The sequence below is a fragment of the Parambassis ranga genome, chromosome 5, assembly GCF_900634625.1.
Source record: "Parambassis ranga chromosome 5, fParRan2.1, whole genome shotgun sequence".
Classification (NCBI taxonomy): domain Eukaryota; kingdom Metazoa; phylum Chordata; class Actinopteri; family Ambassidae; genus Parambassis; species Parambassis ranga.
In genome coordinates, this window is record NC_041026.1 from 22,141,925 (window position 1) to 22,169,562 (window position 27,638).

Genomic DNA, 27,638 nt, shown 5'->3' on the forward strand with positions numbered 1-27,638 from the left:
GAACTAAACTTGCTGCACATTTATCTGAGTGCAGGTGTTCTCTTGCTTTAAAAGAAAAAAATATAATTTTTTCATGTCATTGACAGTTTACTATAAAAAGGAAATTGTCAAAGACAAGGACTTTTATACCATGAACCAGAGCCTCTTTTAACTCCTATTGGAGTTTATGGATGATCCCCTATTTTATAGAGGGCCGTCTATGAATATTATAAATTCTTTTAGATGTGGGAACTTCAACAAATCAAACCTTTAATGACTTAATTTTTTTAGCGTAAAATATATTTTCAGTTTACAATGCCGTAGTGTTTGAGGTGCACCCACATGTGCTGCAGCGGTTGTGTGGATTCAGGCTGTCCCTATTTCGTCCAGCAGGGGGAGGCATCGTGCTTCTTAAAGGCAGCAGCTGACCGAGGAAAATAAACTGCGGTGAGTCAACTCTTCCCTGAGCTGTGGGGCGTGTCACATCAAAAAGCCACACTGAGACTTGTTGGATGTTTGTTTTAAGGCAAAATATCTCAAAATCTTAAAGTAATCACAAAGTTGATTGAGTTTGTAGAGTTACGTGATTTTATCTGCTTACAACTCACATGGTAACATTATGTTAAAGTAACGACATGCACACATGTGACGCAGCAGATGAACATGAGTTTACACGCTGCAAATCCATGTCAAACAGGCTTCACACACACACACACACACACACCGAAACATTTTTTTGGGTTATGCCGAGCTCGCTCAGTCATCCAGTTTACATAGCAGGAGGGGCACCTTAATTTAATCCAAGGGAACAGTCATCAGTCTGCAAATTCTGTTTTCTAAAGGAGGACTGTGGGCACGAAGAAGAACTTAAAAAGTTTATCTGTGAAGATTTTAAAGATGCCACATAAGAGGAGAAGCCATGGTCACCATAAACACACCAAGGAGGCAAAGGAGGTGGGTCTTTCTGTTTTCTGGTTCAAGTATGAAAACAATAACAGAAGATCTAAGTTGATCTAAGATCAAAGTAAGCAAGTCGTAGCGAATACGTCAGGACGGCTGCACTGAATTTTATTTACTGACTGTCCTTCACATCAGCTTCACAGAGTTGTTTCGATTGCTCTTCTCCATTGTTAATCAATACGCCAGTATCAGAAATATGTTTCATGTGGTGGCTCTTAAAGAGATATTTATCTCCACTTGTGATGTCATGCAGAGAAGCATCTAATCAAACTGCAGTGCGCGAGGAAGCAATTACAGAAATATGATCAACAATGAGTGTGTATCTGTGTGTGTGATGTGGGTGGGTGTATGCAGGCTACGGGTGAAGCAGAGCGAGTCATCCCACTGGAGAAGAGTGGATTCTCACTCACCTATTGAGTCAGAGGTGCAGACTGTGTGTGTGTGTGTGTGATGGTAGTCTGCTGTGTGGTGGGGAGTGGCACACTGAAGAAGGCATGAGAAAGCTGGGAGAGTGTCAGTGCAGGGTTGAACCTTTACTTCAGGCCAGTGTTTTCACCTCCTGATCCCTCATGGCTTACGCTGCATACTGGATGAGTCTTGTGAGTACTATTTCTTTTCAACACCCTCTCTCTCTCTCTCTCTCTCTCTCTCTCTCTCGCTGTATTTTTGCATGTATGACCCTCAGGCAATACACTTTAATACCTAACACTAAAGTGAAGCAGCCTTGCTGCATGGTCTTTAAAAGTTGGCATCGACTGCACAAGATAAGCTCCGAGTTGATATCATTTATTGGAGAGGCTTTGTCTATATTTTGTCACACGCTGTATTTATACATGAGGGTGTGCGACTGTTTAAACAGCAATCTACTCAAGGACTCTGACTTTAACTTTGAATGAGTCCCAGCTGTAGTGTATTGTATCATGTTACAAACAGAATTGGAATTAAGCTTAACACAGTTTACACAACTGCAGATTACAGAACACAACCGTGTGTTTGACCTGAGCATGTCTGCTTTTCATAGTACGTGAATAATTCCCTAACACAATAGGGAGAAATCACCACATCCTGTTCAGAACTTGAATGTAGAATGTAATCCCAAAACTGCACTCACCCACAAACCCTTTGTACTTGCAATAACAAACTGATGTGTGTGTGTGTGTGTTTGTAGCAAGGAGGATCTGTTCCCTATCTTGAAGCACATCATAATAACAAGTCTTCACCCTACTATCCCCCTGCTGCGTCCTACTATGGCAAGGTACTGGCTTCATCTGATCCTCATGTCTCAGTCGGGTTATATGCATTATTTTAAAAGATCCATGTATTTTATTTTCACTTCGGCAACACTGTTCAATCTAGATTATCTGGTACAATGTTACAATGTTTCATTCTATGTGAGATTTTTGGATAAAAATCTTCCAGATAATGTCTGAGGTGAAAGAACAGCAGACTGCAGTGTAGATTAAAATAATGTGTTTGTTTTGTCTCCCTCTGCTGATTTAACTCTCAGATAAATGTTGACACTTTAGGTGAGAGCTGCTTGACTGTAGAACTACTGCTTGAAAGCATTGTTTGTGCTCATTTTGTTAAGAAGCAGCAAAGACCTGCACTCCAAACAAATCTGGATTGTTTTAAATCAGATACAGTCACTGATATATATATATATATATATATATATTTACAAGCAAGGAACCAAACATGGCACTAATGTTTACATTTTTACATGTATTAAACTAAGTTATACTAACATGCTAAAAGTAGTTTATTGGATTAAAAAGCTCCTTTTTTTATTTAAATGATCTTGATGCCAAATCTATATGATATCTCAGTGAGCAATAATACAGTCAGGTATATACAAGCCACACATTTATTTGAATTTATGTTGGCTGCTGTATATTCCCCTTTAAACATAGCTTGTAGCGATGCCAGTACAAATGCAAAGGAGCCACATTGGACACATTGTGTATGGGAACATGGCTCTGTGTAGGTGATGCAGTGCGTGATCAGAGTCTGTAGATAAGTGTGTGGACATGGTTGTGACAGGGGTCTAAATATAAAGATGTTTAGTGGGGGAGTCCAGTTACTGTACACAGTCCTGTCCATACACTGTTACACAAACATGTGACAGCATATGGAACGTCCTCACTCATAACGTTGCTTTCTCTTCAGATCATTTCAGTACCAGTGAAACAATATAAAAAAACGTATTTGATAAAAACAACACACCACAGATACCAGCAGGGAACTGTACAAGACATATATGGTTTTTTCCCATGGTGCACCAGCTAGTTTTACAGGCTCGGTCAGTTGGCATGTCACATTACCAAAGGTGTGTCTGTCGGTAGTCGGTATGTGTGCAAGCATGAACACTTGCAAAAATCCTATATGTACATTACATCATGACACTAAAATGCTTTGTCTCTGTGGGGTGGGGAAAAAAGAGAAAGAAGGACTTCATACCATTACTAGGTGAACACAGTGACTGATTCAGTGGATATGCAGAGGTGTTCAAAGTTTGCTGCTCTGCAGCCTTCCCCTTACATAAACTTGAGACAATGTTCATTGTGTTTGAGGGACATTTTGACTACTCCTAAGACTTACTCCACCCGTGCACAACTTCTAAAATTGCAAAGAAAGTGCACATGGGTCAGAAAAGGGTGGAAGTAGGTGAGGAAGAAAGGGGCCCAGGAGGCATGGAGTCAGGCCTTTGTAATCTGTTTCCTTTTCTACTACTCTTTTCAGTCAACAAAAATTCCCAAATTACAGCTGTTTACAAGCTACTGCTCTGGACTGCTAACACTTCCACACAGTTTGTGAGCTTCTGTGAGTTTTGAACATTGGATTGTATTTTTGGGCAGATCTATGGCTGTTCATTGCATATTGAGTCAAATTCATCTGTCAGATGTTAAAATATGTCACCTAGTGGCCATTAAGCCAGGGTGCAGCAGAAACAGGTGTTTCATATCACCAGTAGTGCATTATTATCATATTTGGGTAGGGTGTGCTACAAAACAATCACTAAGTGGAAGGTTCAGCTGTCAGACTGACTCCATCACAGTGACGCACTGAAAGGTAGTACTGTGCACACCACACCCAACACCTCATACTGAGGTGAGTTTAGAGATACGGCTGCTGTTTGCACTTTGCACTCTTTTTGCCTGTAAGTGACATGAAGAGCAGTTGTAGCATTTCAGATATAGTTGTATTTTCTCTCACTCTGAGCTGTTTCATATTAGAATGTGTTTTCTTCTGTTTCTTGCATTTAGTTTAATATGTTGTACAAATTAAGTAAAACGTCCATTATAATTAAAAGGTACTGCACAGGTGAAGGTTCAGAAAGCCAACACCCATGCCCTGAGCAACAGAAAGTTTATTAGTCAATTGTTCATAAAACACTCCCCACATTCCTGTTTGTTTAGCTTTATGATGAAATAGTCCTCTGTTCCCTCAGAGAAGTTTTCTTTGGCTCAGCCACACATGTCCATATCACTTCGGGTTTTTATCCTTCTTTTGTTTTCATATTAATTAGGCAGTCAGAGTAGTTGCTCCATCTAGTGTGTACATATCTGTGTGTGTTCAAGCTCTGTTTTGTATCACAGAGCTGGGCTTGTAGAGAATTATTAGTTCACTTTTTTGGTATGCTGTGTGCTCTGTGATGTGTGTGTGTGTTTGTGTGTGTGTGTGTTGAAGCGGTATCTGTTTCCCTGTGAAGCAGCTCAGATGTGGCCCTTCATCAGGTGGGTGTCAGCCCATGGTCAGTTTGCTTCTCTTTATAGCCCAGAGAGTTACAGCCCGGCCCCTTGTGACTTCCACATCTGATCCTAACCCAGCTCTGCTCCCTGACCACACCCCCCTCTTCAGTCCCTCCCTCTCCTGGTCCCTTCCCTGCCTGCTGGAAACATGCAGCAAGCTGACAGAGCAGGCAGAGGCTGAGAGACATACGAGCACATACGCACACACACTCGGGAGGCACATTAAGCCAACATGGGCCAGATATTGAGTTGGATCCGAGGTCCACGGGATGCCCCGGCCCTGCAGGATGTGGCTGTGGAGGAGCAGGTGTGTGCAAAATGTGTGTGTACATGCTTGTGCCAGTATGTGCTGAGTAACTAATCCAAAAGTATCCATGTGTGTTTTTTTGTTAACGTAAGCCTGAATTTGCAGTCGTTTTGTTTGTTGTTTTTGCCGTCTAGTTGGTACTTGGTGTTTGACAAAGGACTTATATGGGAAACACACATAAGGAGGAAAACTGTCTTGGCTCTAATCCAAGGCAAAGCTCTCTCTCTCTCTCTCTCTGTGCTGGAATGTGTGAGGCTCCCACTCGGTCAGCTACTGCTTTTTCAGTGTGTGTTTTGCAGCAGTGAGATATTAAACTGAGGTTGGAACAAAAGTTTCAGTGTTTGCTACCAGCTGCTAAACACAGCCTTTAAACTATAGGGGAAAATGTATACAAATAATGGTTGTTAGGAAGAGGTCTCAGAGTATACAACACACAAGAAGGGACTGATTTGTCTGTCTCAACCCAAATAGCATTCTCCTTTCATAATCAACAGATGTAGCAATCTGAAAGGGTGTGTACCTGGAATAAGCTTACGCATTCTCTCTTTTTTCTTTGCATAATTTAACATTGAACTTACAATAGATCATATCCTGCAGGCTCAGAATCCTGATCCTGATCCTGCATTTTCACATGTCTGGTAGAGAATGTGATTGCATGGTTTCTATGAGACAGGTCCACATTGGACATTGCCTAATATCAGTGTTTTTCTTATCAGGGCTGTGCCGAGTCACTTTATGTGTCAAAGGTTAATGTCTAAGAAGAAGAGGAGGTGGAGGACTGCATGCAGACATTTCTAATAACTGTGCCGCAGCAGTCCACCTCCCCCCTCAAACTCACAAACATCATTATCTTTCAATCGACCGGAAATGGTCACTAGGGAAATATGTCTTGCCCACATATGTATAAGCATTACAACAAAGTCTAAAAATGACAAATGACTGGCACGCATGACACTTCCTTCCTGTCAAACAGACACATCCATTAAGTTCTGAGTGGACAAATTGCTCCTGACGTGTGAAATGTGTAAATGCATTACACACACACAGCATTACTGCAAATCCAGTGTTTTATACATCATTAAACACTAGTAAAAGTAAAACTTATTTTTCTGCTTGTAGTGATAAATGTACACCTCTCTGCTTTACAGAACATTTCAGCCTCACAATTCTCACAGTGTTGTTTTTGGCTGCAGAAAGCAGTAGTTTTAGTGAAAACGCTATCATTACCACACAATAACAGCGAACAGACAAACATGGAGATTAGCTGGAGAACTTTAAGAAGTATGTTATAGATAAAACAGCCTAATATTTCCTTCAGGAACTGGTGTAGACCAAGAAAAGAGCCGGAGGAGGAGCATAGCATAGTAGGAGGAGCATAGTGATGTTCATGTTTACAGTTTTTTTAACACACCACTTGTCGTTTATTAGCATAGTGTGACACCATTAATAGGAAGGGACCCTTCATATTGCATCATGCACATGTCCTCATATGTAAAAAATGTAAAAAATAACATGTTTTCACCATGGTTACATTAGTGTTATTGATTAATCAGCAGTTTATTGTCTTTCAGTTCAGTTGAAATGAAATTTTTATTCCCAGTACTGCAGACTCATTTGCTGAAGTCAGTCTGATGTGAGGCTCATGCACATTTCCACTGTCAGGACATAACAAATAAGGGGACTTGAATTCCCCTCTTTCTGTTTTGATCGTGGAGTTGAAGCCTGTGTCATGTGCAGTTTACTGACATCATGTCACATGGTGTCTGGATACTAAACTCATTGATCACTGACTGCGGTTTGATTGCAACAGTGCAACAACTCTACAACTGAATATTAAATTTAAATTAAGACAGAGAGTCATTGATAACATGATTTAGCATGTGGAACACCGTCCAAAGGCGGTGTTTGCCTAGAGTGTAAGAGGACACTGTGCATGTGTGACCTTACACAGACATTTCCTGTCAAATGTGTGATTAAACATTGCTGTTTATTCCGTCGGTAGGCTGGGTGTTATTTGGCAGTGCTCATTGAGAGCTGTGGTCAGATTTCACACGCTGCTGTCACTTTGATGAGCCAAATGTTGCTCATAAGCTATTGTCATGTCAGTTAGATAACAGCACACATTCCAAGCCTCTGGGTTTACCTGAGAGATGTTGTTCCACACATAAGTCCTGCTGTCTGCTTACATCTGCCATGTTTGAGAAAACCCTCACACTTGTAGCCAGATGATGTTTGTCCCGAAGAGGAAGGAGAAGTAATGAAATACCCAGTGGCCTCTCAAGAAACTGTAATGTGATGATTGATATTCTTGGTATTGCTCTTCATAAAAATGTGAAAGTAGTAAGCTAAAGCTGATGACATATTAGTGAGCATATGTGGGTCAACAAACCAGAGGGGTAATGTGCAGAGCTAAATTTAGACATGGTACGTGGACATCCAACAGAGCAAAGGACATCAATAGATAGAGTGATGCACATGCTGGAACCAGATAGAGAATATATCAGCCACCATATCTACCATACAAAACTGCATATAACTTTTTATGTTTGTCTTGTTTTATGGAATTCAGATTTTTTTTTCAACATAAAGATGATCTCAGAGGGAAGCGTGGTGGTCCATACTTATACAGGCAGACCACTGCGGTGCAAGTGAAGTGAGTGTAAAGGAGAGAGCAGTGACTAATGACCTGATGAACAGGTAAATCTAAATAGAGAAGATGCTAACAAACCCCCATCTGAGTCTGTAACAGGATCTTAGGTCTCCTATGATTGATCTTGCCAGCGGACCTCATGACCTCCACAACAAGCATGTTTTAAATGTTACGCTATAGCTTATTGTATCCTCGAAACTGAGCAACATGTTATTCTAGAAACAGCATAACCCGGACTAAAGTCCATTTTGCTGCCTATAAAAAGGTCTGTGTTTGTTGATCATGTAACTGCCTGTTATCTGGTGATGAGCAGGTAACACAGAGCGAGTCATCAGAGAGTTTATTACAAAGAGATGGACACATGGATTGTGTGGCTGCTTAGATTGTCAAATAGTGGAATCTGGCTCTAAGAACTTATAAGGGAAAAAAAACTTCAGTACGTAATATATTTAGTGTCTTTTTGAGCTTGTGGTCTGCTTTTAAGGGCTAATTTGTGGAATAAAAATAAGCTGCTACTGCCGGAGAGACTGCCGATGAGAGCATTAAAAGTTTATTTGTACTTCTGCATCAAATATATACAAAGCCTTTATTGTCGTGCTATAAACATGTGCACTTGTGTGTCTGCACTGCACGGTTATTATTCTGCCAGAGCACTAGCTGGTAGAGATAATAAATACTGTACAATTGTACCACTTTCCTCTTAATTAATGTAAAACAGAGAAACATTAGTGGAGACCATTGAACTGTAACGCCACCAAATAGATCTGTCGCAATCATTTGCAATGACATTACATTTTGAAAAGTTGAGAAGTACTGTGCATCTGAATTAGAGATACAAATTAGCCCTACAGTAAAACCAAAACAATGAGCTAAAAGAGGCTAAAATACTGAGCTGCCATGCTTGGTGACACATCTGTGGTAGTTTTTCACCACCTTCCTCCTCTTCTCTGCATTAATCCTGGGTGTTTCTGCACAGTCAGCACAACAATGCTGTTTCATTTTCTACCAGGTTCACACGGGGTGCACAGATTCCTCATGGCTGCCACCATTCATAATCTCTTTTATAACCTCTAGAACATTTTCTTCTGTCAGTTCACTTTCTCTGTTTGTTTTGATTTTGATCTCTTGCCAGTTGAAATATAAAACAGTCTTTCACAAAAGGCCTTGTTTAGAAATGTGATACTGTGCAGACTCCCACCAAGATTTCCTGTGAACTCCTAGAAACAGGACCAAACTTTGAGACCTCCCTGTTTCCTTCTTCACGGTGGTGGTGGTTGGTGGATGGTGGATGGTCTGAATGGGAGGGTCTGCTGTAGCTCACTAGCTGTCAACAAAGATAAGTGTTACCAGGAGTTACTAGGCAAGGCACTTGGATGCAGTATAAGCATGTTGTTTTTCAGGCACACATTCTGTCCCACACTCACATAAACACTCACAGAATCAAAGACGGACGAGTTTCTGGGGACAAAGCTGTTAGATAAGATTTATTTTGAAAGGTCTCAAAAAAGACACAGACATTTCCTCCAGGGAGACACCAGAGCAGAGACAGCACAACAAAGCTGAGGTCAGAGGTCGGCCTGCTTGTTCTTTTACAGATATTTTTCAGACTATTGAGTTCAGAGCGGATCAGACACAAGGTAAATCATTGCTCTTGAGGAACACTGAGAAATGTCTACACGCTCATTCCTGAGCACTTTCATTCACAGTGATAACCTTATTTCCTTATCATCAGCTAACTTTGGCTTTGAGCAGGAAGCTTCATGTTCATGTCCGAGGATTCCAAGAAGAACAAAAGTGTCTCTGATGAAGCAGTCAGAATGTATTTGGTTGTGAATATTACAAGAAAAAGTGTGCCTGAGTTTATGTAGTTAAACATTGACACCACAGCAATACTTCACTGCAGTGCAGAGACCTTCAACAATCAGGACACACATAGGCCAGCCTTGAGCTTAAAACAACAGGCCGATACATAGGCTGACAGACAACTGCAGTTTCCGATGACACACATGAGCACAGATGTCCTTTCATTTTCTTCTAAGTGCTATGAGAGCTTTCAAACACACGGGGGCGCTGCTGGCCAAAACCCTCCTAACATGTTTGACTTATTTCAGTGTGCAGAGCTTGAAAAGGACTTCTCTGAATCTATTTGAGCAGCTAGTGTATGTGTGTGTGTGTGTGTGTGAGAAAGGGGGAAAAGTTCCATGTTTTCCTGAAATTCTTACACAACTGCTGGCTGCAGTCAGGAAACTGTTTCCTGTTCATTCCTTTGTCCAGGGTCTACTTTGAAGATGTGTGATGACCCCAGTGAGCATGTGATGATCACGCTCCTTTATGTTTTCTTCTTTTCACTTTATTGTTTCCCTAAATGAAGAAATGCTGTTATTGGGAGTGGTGTCGACTGCATGTGATGTGTTCCACCCTCTCCCCTCTCTTCTGTTCTTTGCACATGCACACTCTGTCTTTGTTGTTCGAGTGGCAGAGTGCAGTCCAGATTCCTGAGCAGTGAGTCTATCACACTGACACACCCAGGCTTTGCCAAGAAACACTGTTGCAGCAAACCTACGTCTGCTACAGATTTTTATCCACTTAAACTCTTCCTACTTGATGTCGGCCATCATTTCTGTTATCAAACTACAACATCCCTCCTCATGAAGCCCTCCCTGACCCAGCCCTTCAGCCTGGTTTTAGTATTTCTCGTGGCAGGCAGCTAGCAGTGGGTGGGGCTGCTGTGTATGTCTAGCCTGCTCTGCTGCCCCATAGAGGAGGAGGAGGAGGTGGAGGTGGAGCCTGAGCCTGCCATGTCGACTAAGAGGAGGTGGAGTGGCTAGTTTTTCCTCCACTAGGCGTGTGTCTGTGTGTGTTTACATGTATGAGTGTGGACATGCGTGTGTGTGTTTGACATACAGAGAGCTTGCAAATCAGAGTTCTAAAGTGAAGTAGCCTGCAGAGAGCATCTTGACTGTACATACAGGAGTACATATAGAGGACACACACTCAGTCAGACCTATGGTATGTATGTGGATTCTTTTTATATTTGCTCTTTTGTAGATGTCTCGGTGGAAAAGCTTCCTGTTTGACTGATCCCTCTCAAAATGACAGCTGTGGTATGGCAGCACAGTTCTTCAGATCAGACGTTTGGCAGGTTTAGCAGCTACCCCGCATGTAGTGGCGATTAAGTTTGCTGCCGCTCACGTGTCAAATTGTGGAAAGTTGGCAAAGGTTTTTTTCTGTAGCTGTTACTTTTATGGACTCTAAGTGCAGCTGTTGCCAAGGAAACAACAAAATGGTGACCAAATAAACAGTAAACACTCAAGGGATTCTGGACGTTCTGTTTGTCATCAGTAACTCTACCATTAAAGTGAATGTTAGGTTCCAAAAATATGCTGTAAAACTGTCCTCGTCTGGTTTTCACTGACAGTTTATCAAGCCGTTTGCTCTTGAATCTTCTCTACAGCATCAGTTTCGATCTATCTTTATCTGTGCATCTTTTATACTTACTTATACTGAGCCATGATGATCCACTTTCATCAGTACAGATCATTTAGACAAGGCTCCAGTGCTATTTTAAAGCAGCAGCTAGCTGAGGAGCCTTTTCCAGCCATATTCACATGTTTGTGGTCTATCGGGTGGGGCGCAGCATTAGTCATCAGTTTTTATAAGGCCAAGCTTTAATCACAGTCGTTGGGTAAAGCTTGGATATAGCCTACTAACTGCATTGTTTCTTCACATAATGCAAAGTGAAGTTTCAGTGTCGTGAGTTGATATCATACACATTTATACAGGACAGAAATCAAACCACGAACCTGCAGCACTTAGACTCTTTTCTGTGGTCGTGGACCAGTTTCTGTGACCCTGTGACACCACTACACACTCCTCTGCTGTGCTGTCATGTGAGAGAAACACCTCAGGTCTAAAGGCCTGTTTCTATTTTGGCCTCCAGTGTGCCTACTGCAGCTCTCCAAGGATGGCCGTGGTGTGGATATCGGTTTCTTGTTATCAGCATCACCAGTCAGTGTTGTTTCTCACTTCTTACTGATAAGTAACTGGTGTGCTAACTGTGTTGTTATGTCTTACCTCAGGAAGCTCTTTCAGGGACCAACCTGAGTACTCCAGCAGAGTTGTAGTCTTTGGAGCATTTTGTGCTGGTTTCGGAGCCACTTTTACTATAGATGGATACACTGCATGCCACAGTTTTTTATTACAAAAACAAATATAGTGATATAGATATAGTAAGGTGGCCTCCAATAGTACTGTCATGTGCAACACATGCAGAGTGTAGTGTGTGTTTTCTGTGGATGTTCTACTGTCTGTTAGCAGCTGCTGTACAGGAAACAAACAGAATGTAGGAATGCAGCAGTTTGGATTCTCAGAAGACAGAAAACAGTTTGGGTGTCTCCCAGGTGAGAGGCCTACATCAGGAGACACAACAAACCTCTGTGCAGAATGAAGCATTTGTAGTTCATTGTTAACTATTCTTATCTAAAGTAAATAACTCAGGGCAGGTCATCTGTGCTTTTACTGTCAGTTGTGTTCGAAGCATGATATCAAAATAGTATGACATCTCTTCTAGAGTAAATGCAAATACACATGGAGGTGTAGAGAGTCATAGAGAGCTTCAGGATAATGCATGTGTCTTTGCACTGCATTCATTTGTTCAGCGAGGTGTGATATGTTTATTTATAAAGACATGTTGTTTTTAGGGTTAAAGATCTTGTTCTTTGGTACAGTTCAGTCTGGTGATAATTTTAGGGGATTTTTTCTGTCAAGGTGCCAAATCATGCAGGACTAGCATGCCTCACATTTCAGAGTCTGTTTGTTGTTTTTTTTATAGTCACTTGGTAACACTGTATTTACAGCAGTAACAGAAGCAGCATGAGTTCCCCTGTGACTGCTTATGACCTCACTTCCTCTCTGTGCCACTTCCTCCATATCCTCTGTCCAAACATAATGTTGACACCCCTAACAGTCAGTCAGTAAAAGTGCAATGATATTGGAGAGATAAGGCCAATGTTCACAGACAGATTATTTAGATTTGTTTGAGTGTGATTTTCATTGATGGCATCATTGTAGTTGCACGGTTTGCTGTTTGTGATCTGCATGTTTACTAGATTCACTGAGGTGGTTGTGACCTAATTTGTGTTAAATGTAACACCATCATGTGAGGCAATAACTGTGCTGAGATGCAATCATCTCTAAATGAAAGACAGGTCCCAGATTGCAAATGAATTATGCAATTCACTGTATGCACTGTGTCTCACTGTGTCTGTCGTTCAACTCTCTTTCTCTCACTCTCTCTCTCTTTCTCACTTCTGGCTTCACCTCCATCCTGCCAGCCCAGTTGTAAGTGTTGCACAGCTGGGTTGACAGGTTAACTCACCCAGAGGCATACACATGCTTACACCATAATGATAATTGGTCGACAGGTTTTTGTGTGTGTGTTTATGTGTGTGTGTCATTAGACATTAGCAAGGCAGGTGCGTACTGAAACGTGTGTTGTGGTTGACATCCAGTGTGTGTGTGTGTCCAGGTGACTTATACTTGTTATTCTAATGAACAAAAACAGAGTAATGTTCACGAACAGGCTGGGTTAGGTCTGGCTGAATGGCAAAGCTCTGGACAATACACAGGGCTTGATATGAAACTAATCCGACCCAGTGAGGTGGAGGCTCTTTATTCTTACCATATGAAAGAATTGGGCTGGGCTGTGCTCCACCTGGAGACCAACACACACCTCCAAAATACCAAACGGCTGCATACACAAAGCAGACATTTTACACACTGTTGGTGTACTTCTTTAAAACTAAAATTAGTGTTTCCATTCCTTACAGTGGAGAGCAGATAAATAAAATTCTATTGCAGACACAGGTTACCGTGTAGGATTTTTGATTAAATGAATGTAGCCCAGTGGGTTTTGTAGTTAAAACCCACTGGGTCAGCTTAGCTGTATGCTCCCTGCTGAGCATGGGCAGTCTGTGTGTCACTTTTTGTGACCCATAAGAGTATTCTGTAAACCCTCACTTTCGAATAGGGTTGACAAAACTCTCTTACTGTAGCTTTAACATAGAGGGTTGTTGTAGGTGGCTTTAAGATGAGACTGACTCTGCATGTCCATATGGTCAAAGAAAATACTGCTGCTATAGCAATTCCCTAGTAATGCTACGATTTTACCTGTAAGATGGTTATCACAAAGAGGTGGAGAGGAACAACCTTTTAACCTGTGGACTGAACATTTTTACCCCTGGCTGAGCTCTGTCTGGTCTGGCTGATCTGGTCACATTCCACAGCAGTTTTCCTGCAGAGACAGACAGCATGCTAACAACAGTGGTCAAAGGAATGACTGGTGTTGTCAACATTTCTCAAGTATACAACGTACGTTCCAGTCACAGAAAACGCTGCTGATTTGGGAGAATTTTGAAAAAGCTATAAAAGTAATCATTTACTGCAAGCTGACATACATCTTATGTTGTGTCTTATCAATAGGAAATCTACGATAAGGATCACAGTAGTAGTGAGACTGAATAAGAGTTGCGTGAGGAAATGCAGTATAACAGATGTAACTGCCTCCTACAGTGTGTTTCAAAGTGAAAAATAGCTGCAGCACCTGTCTGTGTTTCTCTATAGAAGAATGTGAATTATCTTAACTGTGTAGATTACATTCACCGTCAGTGCCTCGAGACACAAACACACGTTTGCATGCGATTTGTGATGAATATATCATGCACTTCTGCCATTTAGGTATGTCATCATTTACATTCAAAAACAACACTCTGCTGTCACAGCATTTGCTCTTGTATCAATACCTCTTGTTTGCAGTATGATGGGTGTGTTTGTGAGCATATTGTGACTCTTTCTCTGGAATATTTTGTTTTCCACAAACTCTTGTGAAATTCAGATGTTTCTGCGTGTGGCTCTTTAAATAATTACGATGACTCCCTCTGTTCATGTCTTCCTCTGTGCAGTCGCAGCCCAGCCAGGCCACACCCAAACCGGCAGCTCAGGTCTCTACTGTGAAGCCTGCACAGTTTGAGGTAATTCCTCTCTAATGTTATTTAACCTCTTCTTTTCCTTCCCTCTCCCTCATTTGGCAGCTTACTCTGTCTAGCTGACCTCGGAGCCCTCCTTAATCAGACCTGTGTACTCACTTCCTTTCCTGTTCCAAACTGTGCTGTTTTTATCGCAACAACCTCTTTAAGAAGACTGAAGGAATAGGCTTAGCTCAGTAACACAGCGAAAAGAAAATGTTCCTTTTCCTTCAATACAATCTGAAGGAAGCTAACACCCATTTTAACCCATTAAAGTCACTCTGAAACAATGGGTTGCTGTCTGTATGTGTTAAATAGAATAGAATAAGAAAATAAAAACAGAATGTAAACCTTTTTTTATACATTTTTGCACATTTTTAACCCCTCCAGTCTCAGAGCCAAGGATGATGATGCAGAAAAAATGCAACCCTTTAGAATCCGTAAAATATAACAGTTATTATGAACATTGTTATAGTGGGCAGAATATAGTGGACACAGGGATCATTGTTTACTTGTCATCACAAAGCAGAGTTGCTGGCCTGAAATGTTTTCACTTGTCCTTCAACAGCTGGACGTAGAGATTGTGTATTTTGCGACCTGGTTTGTAGAGATCCTGTAGGATTTGTTGGGGTGTTTAGAGGTGGCTGTTGGTAGAAAATATGTGCAAAATTATTTTAAATAGTAACAATTAGCGGTTTTTATATAGGCTGAGCATATATTACTCAGTCTTTAACCTCCAGCTATAAATGACTCTTGTTTAGCAGCTGACCTTGTTGGTCCTCTTCATTTCTATTGGTTGCCACAGTATGGGTCACAGCTGCTCAGGTTTCATGTGCATGTGGGCACTCTGAGCAATAGAAAAACATGCTACAGTGTATTTAATGGTTTAAGACAATGCCAGAAATACACGTCAGAGGCAAAAGAGGCTGTGATGTCATATTTTTTTGTAGATGTCATTTTTTAGTAAAACATATTACATACATAAACATACAAAACAAAAAGCAGGATGTCGTACATCTTTGTTTTGTTTTCAAGGCTCCAATTCAAAGCTGCTCTCCTAAATACAGACCCGACAGATGTGAAATTGGTGGACTGGCCCTTTAACGTTTAATTAGGTCATAAAATGGTGAACAGTTGAGGCCTGTATGAAGCATCCAGAGTGGTGTAGTTAGGGTAGATGATAAACTTTTTCACACATGGTGCGTTGCAGAAAGAATCATCAGGAGCCGCCATGGCTACAAAGCCTGGGGTGGTTACCACAGCAACAGGAGGAGCCACAGGAGGAGGCACTGCTCCAGTTGGAACAGCAGAGAAACAGGCACCTAAAGCCAAACCAGAGGTAGACGGTCTCTGGGTGTCTGAATACAAGTGGAGTTGTGCTTTTGGCTGCTGAGTCACTGTTTTCTACTTCTGGTCACCCACAGTTTGTTCTCGCCATGAGGCATCTCTTCTTCACAGGCTTCTTCCTCATCTTGCTAAAGCACCTTGCTGTGCTCTCACCTCATCATGCTTGGGGATGAATGCTCTGTGGAGCTGAACTTTCTTTAAACACATGCTCCTTTGGTTGTAGACTAACACTGCACTGGCCGGTGCTACTGTTATTGACATGTCACCATCAAGGGCGAGCGGCGGTCCCAGTGAGATGCCAAAGGTAATGAGATCATCATGGTCAGAGTGCCAGGTGGTGCTTTTCCCTGATGTGAACTGTAGGATTCCAGGTCCTTCACAGTAAATGCTGCAACTGTATTTCTTGGGTCAAAACATGAAAAGGCACCAGCATTTTCTGAACGGTTTATCTGGCTTTGGAGCTGCTGTCAATCCTCCACCCTTGTGTTGTTGATTCATCTTTGGCTGCGTGTGTCTGCAGTTCCTTCTCCTACTGCTGGAACAGCAGCAGCCACTGCTGTGACCAAATCTAAAGATGCAGCCATGGTTTACTGGAGAGCTACAGGCTACTCTCACTCTTCCATTCCTCCATAACTCCCCTGAGGAGTAGCTATCAAGGCTTGCTCGCCTCGCCTTCATTTCAGGTTTTGTTAAGGCAATTCTGCTCTACTTTGACGCCCTTTTTTGCAGGCAGAAAGAGCTATCTTCACTCTGCAGCTCTGTTCTCTGCATGCACCTTCTTGTTGTATTTGCTCTTCGTGTACACTGTGGTGGTGAGATAAAAAAAAATACGAAGAGTAGAGGCTTTCTGTTGGTTCATTTGTCTGCTCGTACAAGTTTCATTGCACAACACCTGCTGACACAACATGAATGAACACTGGTCATACTTCTTCTGCTCACTTTGTTGTCTTTCATGTGTTCTTGTGGGTATATCACAGCATGCATGCATATAAAGCTGACCCAAAATTGTACTTGGCCTTTAATAGATACAAATTGGTTGTATTTTAGAGCGCCACTGCTGCCACAACAGTCAAAGCTGATGTGTCTAAAGTTGATCCTGGTAAATCATCAGCTGTGTCTGTGCAGGGGAAGAAAGAAGAAGCTAAACCAGCACAAACAAAGGTAGATGAACATGTTATCAAACGTGGTGGAGGCTGTCCTCTGAGTTATCTGTACAACATGTTGATGAAGATCCATCCAGGTCATTTTCATTCCAAGGGTTGAAGTGAGGTTGAAGGCACCCCTTCAAGAAAACTCTACAAGTCCAGTTGCCTCGCTTCAACCCTTTGAATATCTGTAGAACATTGGTATGTTCTCATGGTGCTCTTGGTTCAGAGTGAATATGCTGAAGAGGCTTTCTGGATCTGCTGGGGTTTATGTTGGTGTTTAAATTGTCAAAGAATCAGTCAAACCATTCATGTCGGCTTTGCAAAAAACATTATTTTATTAATGATTCTCCTTCAATAAGAAATGGGTGCTTCATATTAATACATACGTCCATGCTCTGACTGTGGATCTGTGCTGCAGGTGCAGGTGGAGGTTCCTTCTTCAGGAGTTAAAGGAGCCACAAAGGTAAAGACTTACTGAAATGATACACATCTGCTTTGAAAAGCATGTTGCTTGCTCCGGTTTGCTGAGTTGTGTTGCATGTGCAGACACCTGCAGGGGATCCATTTGATGCCCTGGGTAGCATGCTGCCGTCAGCTGAATCTGTCGCACCCACACAGCCTGTGTACACGGGGCCAGAAGTCAAAGAGGTACAGCACAGCAGCACAGTGTACACGCATTGAAGCTGTTTGAACAGGGTGGGATGGCACTGGGATGCATGGATGTGATGTGTTTGTGTGATGCATGTCTCACAGCATGGCATCACGCCAGTGAAGGGTCAGAAGTGTGGAGAAAGAGAGGACACTCTGCCTCCAGGCTACAGATCTAAAGACATGGTCAGTTTGCTCCTTATCCTTTATTTGTATGCATGTATGCATGTATGTGTGTGTGTTATTGACAGACCTCCCGGTCGGCTGATTTGACAGGGACCAGTTCTTATGTTAAGTAGTTCCATATGTAAACTGCCAACAGGGTCAGGCCTGTGATGTGATAAAGAATTTTAATGAATTTTTGGACTTAAACAGAAAAAGATATCATTTATAATCTATGATGCAATAATTCCCTGCTCAGATAGTTCCAGATTTAAATGCAAATTATAGCAATTTAGGGAATTTAAAAAAATGTTTTCACAGTTGAGAAAGGACCACTTTAGGCAAAACTTCACATGCCTTTGCTCTGGAAATGTGGAAGACCCGAAGACCTCTAGAGTACAGAACAGAAAGATAATTGACAACAGATAAGGCACTGATTAAATCAGACGAAGCACAGGAAGGAGGAGCAGGCGTGAAAGTGAACTGCAAAACAAAACTCTAAGCTGTTAACTTATGTAACCCTGTAAATTCCCCTCATGTTTTCTAGGGTCCTGCTCCTGCAGATGTTAAACCCAAGGACGTCCCTGTAAGTACAGCTTTAACCTTTGATAAAGTGCACATATACTCTTTATTCCAACGTGTCTAGGCCAGTACATTACACAAGATTTCCACTTTTATGATCTGCTGGTTCCTCTAGAGTGGGGAATGTTGCATTACACTTGTGGGTGTTGTCTCAGCAAACAGGACCCACCTTCTCTGTTTTAGCTCGTCTGCTCTTGTCAGACCAAACCCAAATCCGCACAGTAAATGCATGACCTCATAGGTGCATAATGTACCCATTGATACATCTGTTGCAACCTTTCACATTCACCCTTACAACCTGTCAGTCATTGTTTACTCATCATCAGCACATCCACATTTACATCATAGCTAACTCCCTCTTCGTCATCCACGATGATGCTTCTTTTTGTTCTCTGTTATCACTCCCATCAGATACTTTCTCTTGTTTTAGAGTGGTTCTTTTTTTGTTTGTCATATTTTGTCTAAATTTATGTGTCAGCTGTAACTTTGAAGAGATTGTTGTTGGTCGGAATTTGAAGGGTGTGTCTGTACTTTTTCTCCACAGTTGGTACAGGCAGTCTGGTTTGTATTAGTTAGTATTAGCCCTTTTGTTTGCTTTTAATTTGGCTAGTGCTGCCCTCTAGTGGAGGATCATTTAGCTGTTATGGAAAGTATTCTTTCTAAATTAAGATGTGGATCTAGATTTTGTTGTTATCTTTTTGTGACACCTGCTCTGCTTTTCATCTCAGAAACCACTGAGCACAGACGAGGCCCTGGATTCTCTTTCAGCAGGATTCATGACATCCACTGTTCCAGCTGCTCCCATGATGCAAGAGGTCAGAGTCTTTGAGCATGTGGCACTTAGCTGCTAGTCCTCCTGACATGTCCCTGTTGAAAAGACAGTTTGGCATGTCTGCTAATTGGACACTTGAAGGTATATTTTTCTTAAAGTCTTTTTTTTCAAACATAGAAAAAGGGGCATGTCGAGAGTGTCAGTGCCTCATCTGCGGGCCCTGCTAATTTTGCACCGCCTCCTGTAAAGGTAGTATTTGTCCATCTACCTTTAGCAGCATTTGTCTGTGGAAGGTAAGAGTTAGATCGTCTTATGTCTTCCCTGTTACAGAAAGCTGAAACCCCTGCAGCAGTTCCTCCTGTGGCTGTATGTCCTGCTCCTCCTGCTGATAAAAAAGCCAAGATGGAGAAAACTGCTGATTCCTCTCTGAAGGCTGGACCTCCCTCTGCTCCTCCCACGGTACCCCACTGCCCTGTTCAGATCTCTTAGATTTCACAGAAACAGTTTTAATTGTATCTGTGACTGTTCATGTATGGATCTGCTGAGTGTTGTCTCTGTTGGTTGTTGTAGAAGACAGTTCCTCCTGTGGCTGTGTGTCCTGCTCCTCCTGCTCCTCCTGTGGCTGTGTGCCCTGCTCCCCCTGCTCCACCTGCTGATAAAAAAGCTAGGGTGGATAAAACTGCAGATTTCTCTCTGAAGGCTGGACTGGATACCAAAGCAGACACAAAGCCCAAAACTGACTTGGTGAGACAGATGTGGAAACACTATCTTGCACAGCTGTGACAATTTAACTTCCCTCCAGGGATCAATAAAGTCCTATCTTATCTTATCTAATCAAATATCCTTAAGTTGTATCATAAATTCCTGTTTTCTCCTCAGGGTGACCCTATGTCTCTGGATGCTCTCAGTGCTCTTGGTGACACGCTGCCAGCAGATGCACCAAAACCTGAATCCCCCAAACTCAAACCTAAGGATATTGTCTCAGTAAGGCCACAAAACACATCAGTTAGAATAATTATGATGCCAGTTTTGTGCTAAACACCTCACTTTGTTCTCTCATTTTTATAGGAAGGCAAAGTCAAGGAGAAGAAAGGTGTGCGTGTGGGAGAGAGGGATGACACACTTCCTCCAGACTACAGGTTTAACAAGGAAGAGCTCAAAAAGCTGCCTGCTCCTAAACCGGAGGTGAGATGGTTCAACAAGTAGGGTCTTTACTCTTAGATACGTGAAATATATTCAGTGAATGATTTCTCACCTCCTCCTTCAGCCTGGCTTGAGTACTGGTGACGCTTTGGACATTTTGTCTGGAGACTTCACAACCTCCTCAGCTGCTCCAGCAGTCCAGGCTTCTGTCATCACCCCCTCAGCAGCTCAAGCACAGGTAGGCTGTGGATCTGACAGGAGACAGAAGAATAATATGATATGAGCACAATAGAACAGGTTTATTTATAGGTCTTGGTTGTTGCAGAAAGCTCCACCTGGTGCCAAGAAGGAGAAGGGTATTGACGACTTCTCTCTAGAGGCTGGACTTTCTTCTTCTACTGCACCGGTACACTACAGCAGGGATACACACTGCTTTTACTGATTTTTACAGCTATATGAGCTTCACTTTCTCATTGACCTGTGGATGTCTATGTTTGACAGTGACTGTACAATGAGCGCCATTTGGGCTTTTTTTGTACTTTTGAGCTTAGTAAAAGGTCAACATGCATTTACATAAGAAGATGATAAGGTCACTGTACAGCCACTTTTCTTTCAGTATATTAGTATAAAGTTTAATCTGTGTTGTTTGGTACAGAAGGTGAAGTCCTCTGCAGCTCCTGAGGTGGCTATGTGTCATGATAAGAAACCCAAGGCTGATCTGGTGAGATACACATGGAACAGACATTTTATTTCAATGCTATAAATCTATTATAGATCAATAGAGCACTGTCTTCTGTCCTCTCCTCAGGGTGACCCTATGTCTCTGGATGCTCTCAGTGCTCTTGGTGACACACTGCCAGTAGACACACCAAAACCTGAACCCCCCAAACTCCAACCTAAAGACATCGTCTCAGTAAGACTCTCATTAGCCTGTAGCTTCTGGTTGCCTGTTTGTTTTTTGTTAAGATAGTTGGATAGCAGGTTAATTTGTGTTTCTCATTGGACTGCACCTCAGTTTTGTCCTGTTTCATTTTATTTTAGGAAGGCCAAGTGAAGAAGGAGAAAGGTGTGCGTGTAGGAGAGAGGGAGGACACACTTCCTCCAGACCACAGGTTTAAAAAGGAAGACCTCAAAAAGATGCCTGCTCCTAAACCTGAGGTGAGACTGGAAATGGGTTTGAGATGTTTTTAAATTATAACCAATTTTATTTAACATATATGATTGTAGAAATATCTGTAATACATCTTCTGCATGCGTGTCATTCTGCAGCCCACCATGAATACTGGTGAAGCTCTGGACATTTTGTCTGGAGACTTCCTGACCTCCTCATCAGCTCCTGCTGTCCAGGCTCCTGTTGTCCCCCCCTCAGCTCCTCCTGCACAGGTACATGGTTTTAATCCACACGCATGTTGACATCTTTATTGCTGCAGTTTTTCTGTCTGATAGCTTCTTCTTTGTCATCTAATTGTCTTGAACACAAAATGTTGCTTCTTTGTTCTCCAGACAAAGGTAAAGGATGCATCAGCTCTGGAAGGTTTTGTATCTTCATCTAAAGCTTCTGGAGTTCAGGCACCAGTCCCCCCTCCTGCCAAGAAGCCTCCACAGGTATAGATCTGTGTGTGACGGTATTTGATTTTAATTGTAAAGAATCAACACATTTATCAGCATTTAGACCACCTGCACTTCTCAGTTTGACTGTTTGAGAAGCCTTATGCTAATGTGTGTTCATTTGAAGCATATTTGTCTTCATGTCCCACACTACATCTTCCTGTTTCTACAGAAAACTGTTGGTCCCTTGGAGCAACCCAAGGACGCAGTTGACACAGCCATAAAACCACAACCTGCAAAACAACCTGCAAAACCTAAGACTGAAAAGGTTCCTGTGAAGATTTGTTTTTTATATATAAATGATTGTTTCTCTTTAATGAAGCCTATAACGTCCCATCCTGTCCTCTCCTCAGGGTGGGGATATGTCTCTAGATGCTCTCAGTGCTCTAGGCGACACACTGCCAGCAGACGCCCCAAAACCAAAATCCCCCAAACTCCAACCTAAAGACATCGTCTCGGTATGGGGCACACAAAAACACATGGACACATACATTTAGTTGCTTTTTGTGCAATGGTGTACAAGACCGAAACCAGTATGCATATAAACATGCAGTAATCTCCCAGGTGCACTTTTGTGTGTATTTGTCAACCCGAATATTCACATGACAATATTAATGTTGATGTTGATGTTGAATTAATGTTTTTTTTTACTTTTCCCCCTTGTGCAGGAAGGTAAGCATGAGAAGGAGAAAGGTGTGCGTGTAGGAGAAAGGGACGACACAATTCATCCAGACTACAGGTTTAAAAAGGAGGATATGAAAAAGATCCCTACTCCAAAGCCTGAGGTGAGGCCTGGACAAATGCTTAATGACATGAAAGATCAAAAGATCTTACCCAGATTCCATCTTCAGAAGGTGAAAACTTTATTTCCTTACCTCCACCTGTAGCCCACCTTGAATACTGGTGAAGCCCTGGACATTTTGTCTGGAGACTTCCTGACCTCCTCATCAGCTCCTGCTGTCCAGGCTCCCTTCGTCACCCCGTCAGCTCCTTCTGCAAAGGTACAGATTTGTGGATGTATTCCTAATAATAATCATGTTGAGAAAGATTCTGTACATTTCATCCTGTCACTCCCTCAGCCCTCTGCAGGTTCTGCTCTGGATGCCTTGGCAGGTGACTTTGTGGCCTCCACTGCTGCTCCGGCAGTGAAGTCTGCACCTTGTGTTCCCACAGGAAGTGACCCGCAGGTAAAGACGAAGAGTGCAAATCTGCCTTCTCTGTTCCAGACAGGCTGTAATTAATCCTGCAGTTTCATCTTGATCATTATCTTCCTGGTTCGTGATTTTAGCTGCTACCAGAGGCTGACGGTGCCTTAGATGCTCTGTCAGACACTTTGAAGGATATCACCCCCACCCCAAAGCCTGCCCCAGGTCCTACCAAAGACGAAGTCAAGGTAGCCTTTAATATGCAATTTCAGTACACTTAGAACGAGACAGTCTGCATGTGGCTTTAACTGTCTTGATATGTTCCACTGTTGCAGGAGAAAAAGATTGTTGAAGAGAGGTTGATTAAGATGGGAGAGAGAGATGACACACTACCCCCAGAGTTTCGACCCACTGAGAAAGACCTCAAGGTAAACTGATAACTCATCCGGCTCAAAATGTCTGAATTGAATGTGGGCCTCTTTTGGCTAAGATGTGTTTATACTGTGTTTTCTGGATGTGACCCACCCAGAAAACACAGTGCAGATTACACACTCTTTATGTAACCCATAAAGAGTGTGGTTCAAACATCACATATACTAAATGCAGGTCAGTTTTGGTAATAAGGTGGCACAGTGTACAGTTTCCTCTTCATCTAAACCAAACCAACCAAATGTGGCCCAGTTCAAATGTGGCCCAGTACTGGTGTTTTTGGCTCATTCGTGTGGCTGAGACCAGCGATGGTCTGACCTACATTTGGGAAACAGAAGTGGACCACTCGGGTGCAATCATTCCACATGGTATGCTAGGCGTGGACCAGATTAGGACCAGAATACAAATGAAATGGTAGTTGTAGTTTATTTAGTTCATTTTTGGTTGAGATGTGGTCTGGCCTGCTTGTGGCCCAGATGTGGAAAACAGATGTGGAAAACCGATGTGGATCACTTGAGTGCCATCATTCCATGCCATAAGTGGGCCAGATAAGAGCAATGGATGTAGGCCAGATTTAGGCCACATCAATTTTGCTGTCAGGAATGGGATGAAGTGGAAATCACATTTTATTAATAGAAGATTAATAGAATAATTATTAGCTTAGTTGCACCACAATAATCACAAAACGACCGCTAAAAATTAAAAACTTTCTTTTAACTGTCTAGGGTGCTTGTTTGAATGTTTATTTATTATGTACTCCTTATTAATGCCTTATTTTGTATCTAATTTGTGTTCATTTGATTTTAAAGAAAATGAAAGATACAAAGGAAAAACCAGCCAAATTACCCAAGGAGGTATGTATATATATATATATATATATAAATAACAATAAAGCATATGATAGAGAAATAAAGTGATATACATACATAGAATGCTCATGGACACAACATGATGCTCATTCCCTGTTTGTCCTGCAGAAGTCTTTGGATGACAAAGGAGCTTTGGACCTGCTGTCCAGTGACTTCTCTGCTGCTCCTGTGCCTCCTGCACCAGTCACATCATCTGCAAACACAACAAAGCTGGAACTTCCTGTGCTGGACTCAGAGCCCCTCAAAGTATAAATGTCCTCCTCTCTTTTCCTCTCTGTAAAACACACAAAAATCTGACAAAAGAAAAGGAAAGCAATATGTGGCTAATAGTGTCTACCGGTAATTTCCACTGTGGATTGCTGGTTAATTGGTTAGTTAATCATTTTAAGTCCACCATCTCAGCACTGAGACATTCTCTTAAACTAATGCTTAAGTATAGTATATAAAGTATATAAATCTGTCATTTATTTATTTTTTATTCCCTCCTAGCCGATGGCTGGCCCCACTCTGGACTCCCTGTCTGACACCCTGCTCCCAGACGTCCCAGAGTTCAAATCTAAAACAGACAAACCAAAGGTATGACGATCTGTTTGAGATCAGGATAGACTGATGCTCCATCAGAGGAAATTACTCATAATATAGCAAGAGAAGTCCAAATGTAAAACTTTTGTCAGTGCTTGTCATCTAATGCTGCCTACAAATGGCAGCTCATAGGTATGAACACTCTTAGGGTACACTTGTAGGTTGGCCTGGACCAAATCAGAAAATGAAACTTCCATGTTCACATACTGTTCACACTGAACCAAAGGCCACAACACAAGCTATTAATTCAGTTCAATTCAGTTTTATTTATGTAGCGCATTTTACAATCAGAAATGGTCTCAAAGCACCCTATTAGGATGTATTCTTCTATATGTAGCCTAATACACTACTAATGGCACATACAATATGGTCATATTAACCATGCACACACTGCTAGAATATATAAGAAACAGTATACACTGTTGCATGAAACATCTGACTCATACCAGGTTTGAAGTTTTTAATACATTTTAAACCTGCCAAGTCTGAACACACCCCTTAGTGTCACTGTTACATGGCCCTCCTCCAGTAGGCTGCTCGTTAGCAGTTATCAGTCAGTGTTCACTACCTCACAGAGCAGCGTGAAGCTGTTGAGCCTAACCCAGGTGTGAACTTTGTTACAGGGCAAGAGCAAGTCAAAGTCAAGATCTAAAGTAAGCAAAGTGCTGCATGAAGACCTAAATTAAGCTAGACGTGTTATAATTGACATTTGAAAACTGTTTGCCTAAAAATCAGCTGATGTCCAAAAACAAAAAAAAACACAAGCTTCCGGTTTCTACACACAGCAGCATGTGATGAACTCTAGCCTCTCTGCTTTGCCTCTGTCCATGTCTTCAGTCCAAATAATTTGTGCATGCAGAGGTCCTGCTTCCTGTGTTTGTGCCTTACTACACTCATTCACACTTTATGCTTCAGAAACACCACGCAGAGGAGCCACCTGCCTCTGACGCACTATCCGCTCAGCTAAGCACCGATGTCGTACCAACATCTACAAAGCAGGGAGGCAAGAGCTAGGTCACAAGGTAAGTTGTATTCTCATCACTCTGCATCATTTTACTTGATATAACGTGGCACTAAACACTGACCACTGAATGCTTCATGTGTCACAGGTTGTGATTCGATCCTTAGGGGGCGGGGATGCATCAGCGAGGGAGCTGCTCTTTGTGCTCTTTAGATAATATTTCTATTTTTATAACTTGTTGAGAATGTATACTGAATGAGAAACAGACCTACACACACACACACACACACACACTGATACATATCTGTGCGCACAGCCTTGCTCGATAGGTTTTACATCCAAAGATATGAAGCTTTTGGTTTCTGTTTTTGGAGAAAATGGTATTTAAAACAAGGTGTCAAGAATGAAAGCTGAACAGACACAGAGAGAAAGAAGGAAACTGTGGGAAAACAAAGTTTAAGACACTTTTTATTTCAAGCTGAGAGTCCTACATGTCAGCCTACAATTACTATTCTTCCACTGATACACTAAGATGACACCAGAGCGGGTTTGTGAGTGTGATGTTGCTTGCTTTGAGCGGAGGTGACTGTCAGATTGTGTGTGACATATATGTGTGGGTATATTGTATCAGGATGTTTGTGCAATCTTAATGCACACACACACACAGACACACAAAAAGCCAAAAAGTTTGCTATCCTGTTGTGGTCAGATAACACTAGTGTACAGCGTATTTGCTTATGTTTTGGACATAGTTTACATTATTACATATGTAGAAGATCTGCAGGAGGTGTTCTGCTGAAATCCGTATGAGCTCCTGTTGTTTATTGCATTTGCCTCTTGCCTCTTTCTGTAGAAAAGAATCTTTAATGTGTATTTGGTAAAAAAAAAATGGCGTTCAGAAGTGCACTTAACACACTGAGGTGTTTACAAGCTTTGTAAACTTCCATTGTTTGTATACTGTAAGATATAGATGTTTGCTCTGTGTAAGGCAACACTGTAAAATGTATCAAGGGCTATAGCTTTTAACTGTAAAGACAATAGTTGCTCCCATTTCCACACATTTACTTTTTTTTTTTTAATTGTCAGGTGTTGTGTGGGTGTGAGTCAAAATGTTTAAGACCTGTTTTAGTTGTGGGGAAAAATAACTACATTTAAAGAAATTAGACTCATGTAGTCGGATTATGTGATTTGTGCCTGAATAGAGAAATGAAAGCTAACGTGAACTATTATATGAACACTGTCTTCTAAACGGTGAAAGGGAAGTGTATCGAACCGAGCAGGAACAAAAACTCCTCTGAAAGCATTTTTCTCTGCTCCTGACTTTGTGGTTTTTCACTATGCATACAGTTGTAGCAGCCCACTTCCTTTTGACTCAAGAAGGGGGTGCTTCAACAAAACTTTCGCTCCAACTTTATACATTTGTGCCAAGGCCCTGAATGACTGATGGGGATAAAAGCGAGTGGGTTGATGTGTTGAAGAAAACAGAAATAAACTAATAAAGACAAATACAACTCACTGCAGCCAGGAGCCACGCATTATCTTTTATTTCTTATTTATTTTTTTTTACAAGTCTAA

At 41.8% G+C, this 27,638-nt stretch overlaps 1 protein-coding gene across 30 annotated transcripts; it reads left to right on the forward strand.

The window, feature by feature from the left end:
- The first annotated feature begins 715 nt into the window (after positions 1 to 715).
- On the forward strand, positions 716 to 27,590 carry cast (calpastatin). Of its 30 annotated transcripts, XM_028405445.1 has the most exons (37): positions 718 to 933; positions 2,108 to 2,194; positions 14,605 to 14,673; positions 15,878 to 16,006; positions 16,238 to 16,318; positions 17,062 to 17,175; positions 17,581 to 17,625; positions 17,709 to 17,810; positions 17,916 to 17,996; positions 18,520 to 18,558; positions 19,283 to 19,369; positions 19,504 to 19,575; positions 19,657 to 19,785; positions 19,897 to 19,904; positions 19,938 to 20,070; positions 20,206 to 20,310; positions 20,395 to 20,511; positions 20,594 to 20,707; positions 20,795 to 20,875; positions 21,125 to 21,190; positions 21,278 to 21,382; positions 21,511 to 21,627; positions 21,739 to 21,852; positions 21,973 to 22,074; positions 22,250 to 22,351; positions 22,431 to 22,535; positions 22,746 to 22,862; positions 22,965 to 23,078; positions 23,157 to 23,264; positions 23,366 to 23,470; positions 23,558 to 23,650; positions 24,461 to 24,505; positions 24,629 to 24,766; positions 25,010 to 25,096; positions 25,726 to 25,755; positions 26,018 to 26,124; positions 26,212 to 27,590. In XM_028405445.1, exons 1-36 carry the CDS (start codon positions 877 to 879, stop codon positions 26,114 to 26,116), a joined length of 3,297 nt encoding a protein of 1,098 aa, XP_028261246.1. In that variant the 5' UTR covers positions 718 to 876; the 3' UTR covers positions 26,117 to 26,124; positions 26,212 to 27,590. The 30 variants fall into 30 exon arrangements, with proteins under 30 accessions (XP_028261241.1, XP_028261248.1, XP_028261246.1 ...); XM_028405440.1 differs by having other exon boundaries at positions 716 to 933; positions 19,897 to 20,070; positions 24,632 to 24,766; XM_028405439.1 differs by having other exon boundaries at positions 719 to 933; positions 19,897 to 20,070.
- The last annotated feature ends 48 nt before the right edge of the window (positions 27,591 to 27,638 follow it).

Coding starts and splice junctions, on each gene's coding strand:
- cast (XM_028405439.1), top strand. CDS start 877: ATGCCACATAAGAGGAGAAGCCATGGTCACCATAAACACACCAAGGAG. Junction 14,674..15,877: donor TGAAGCCTGCACAGTTTGAG/GTAATTCCTCTC, acceptor GGTGCGTTGCAG/AAAGAATCATCAGGAGCCGC. Junction 24,767..25,009: donor TGGACTCAGAGCCCCTCAAA/GTATAAATGTCC, acceptor ATTCCCTCCTAG/CCGATGGCTGGCCCCACTCT.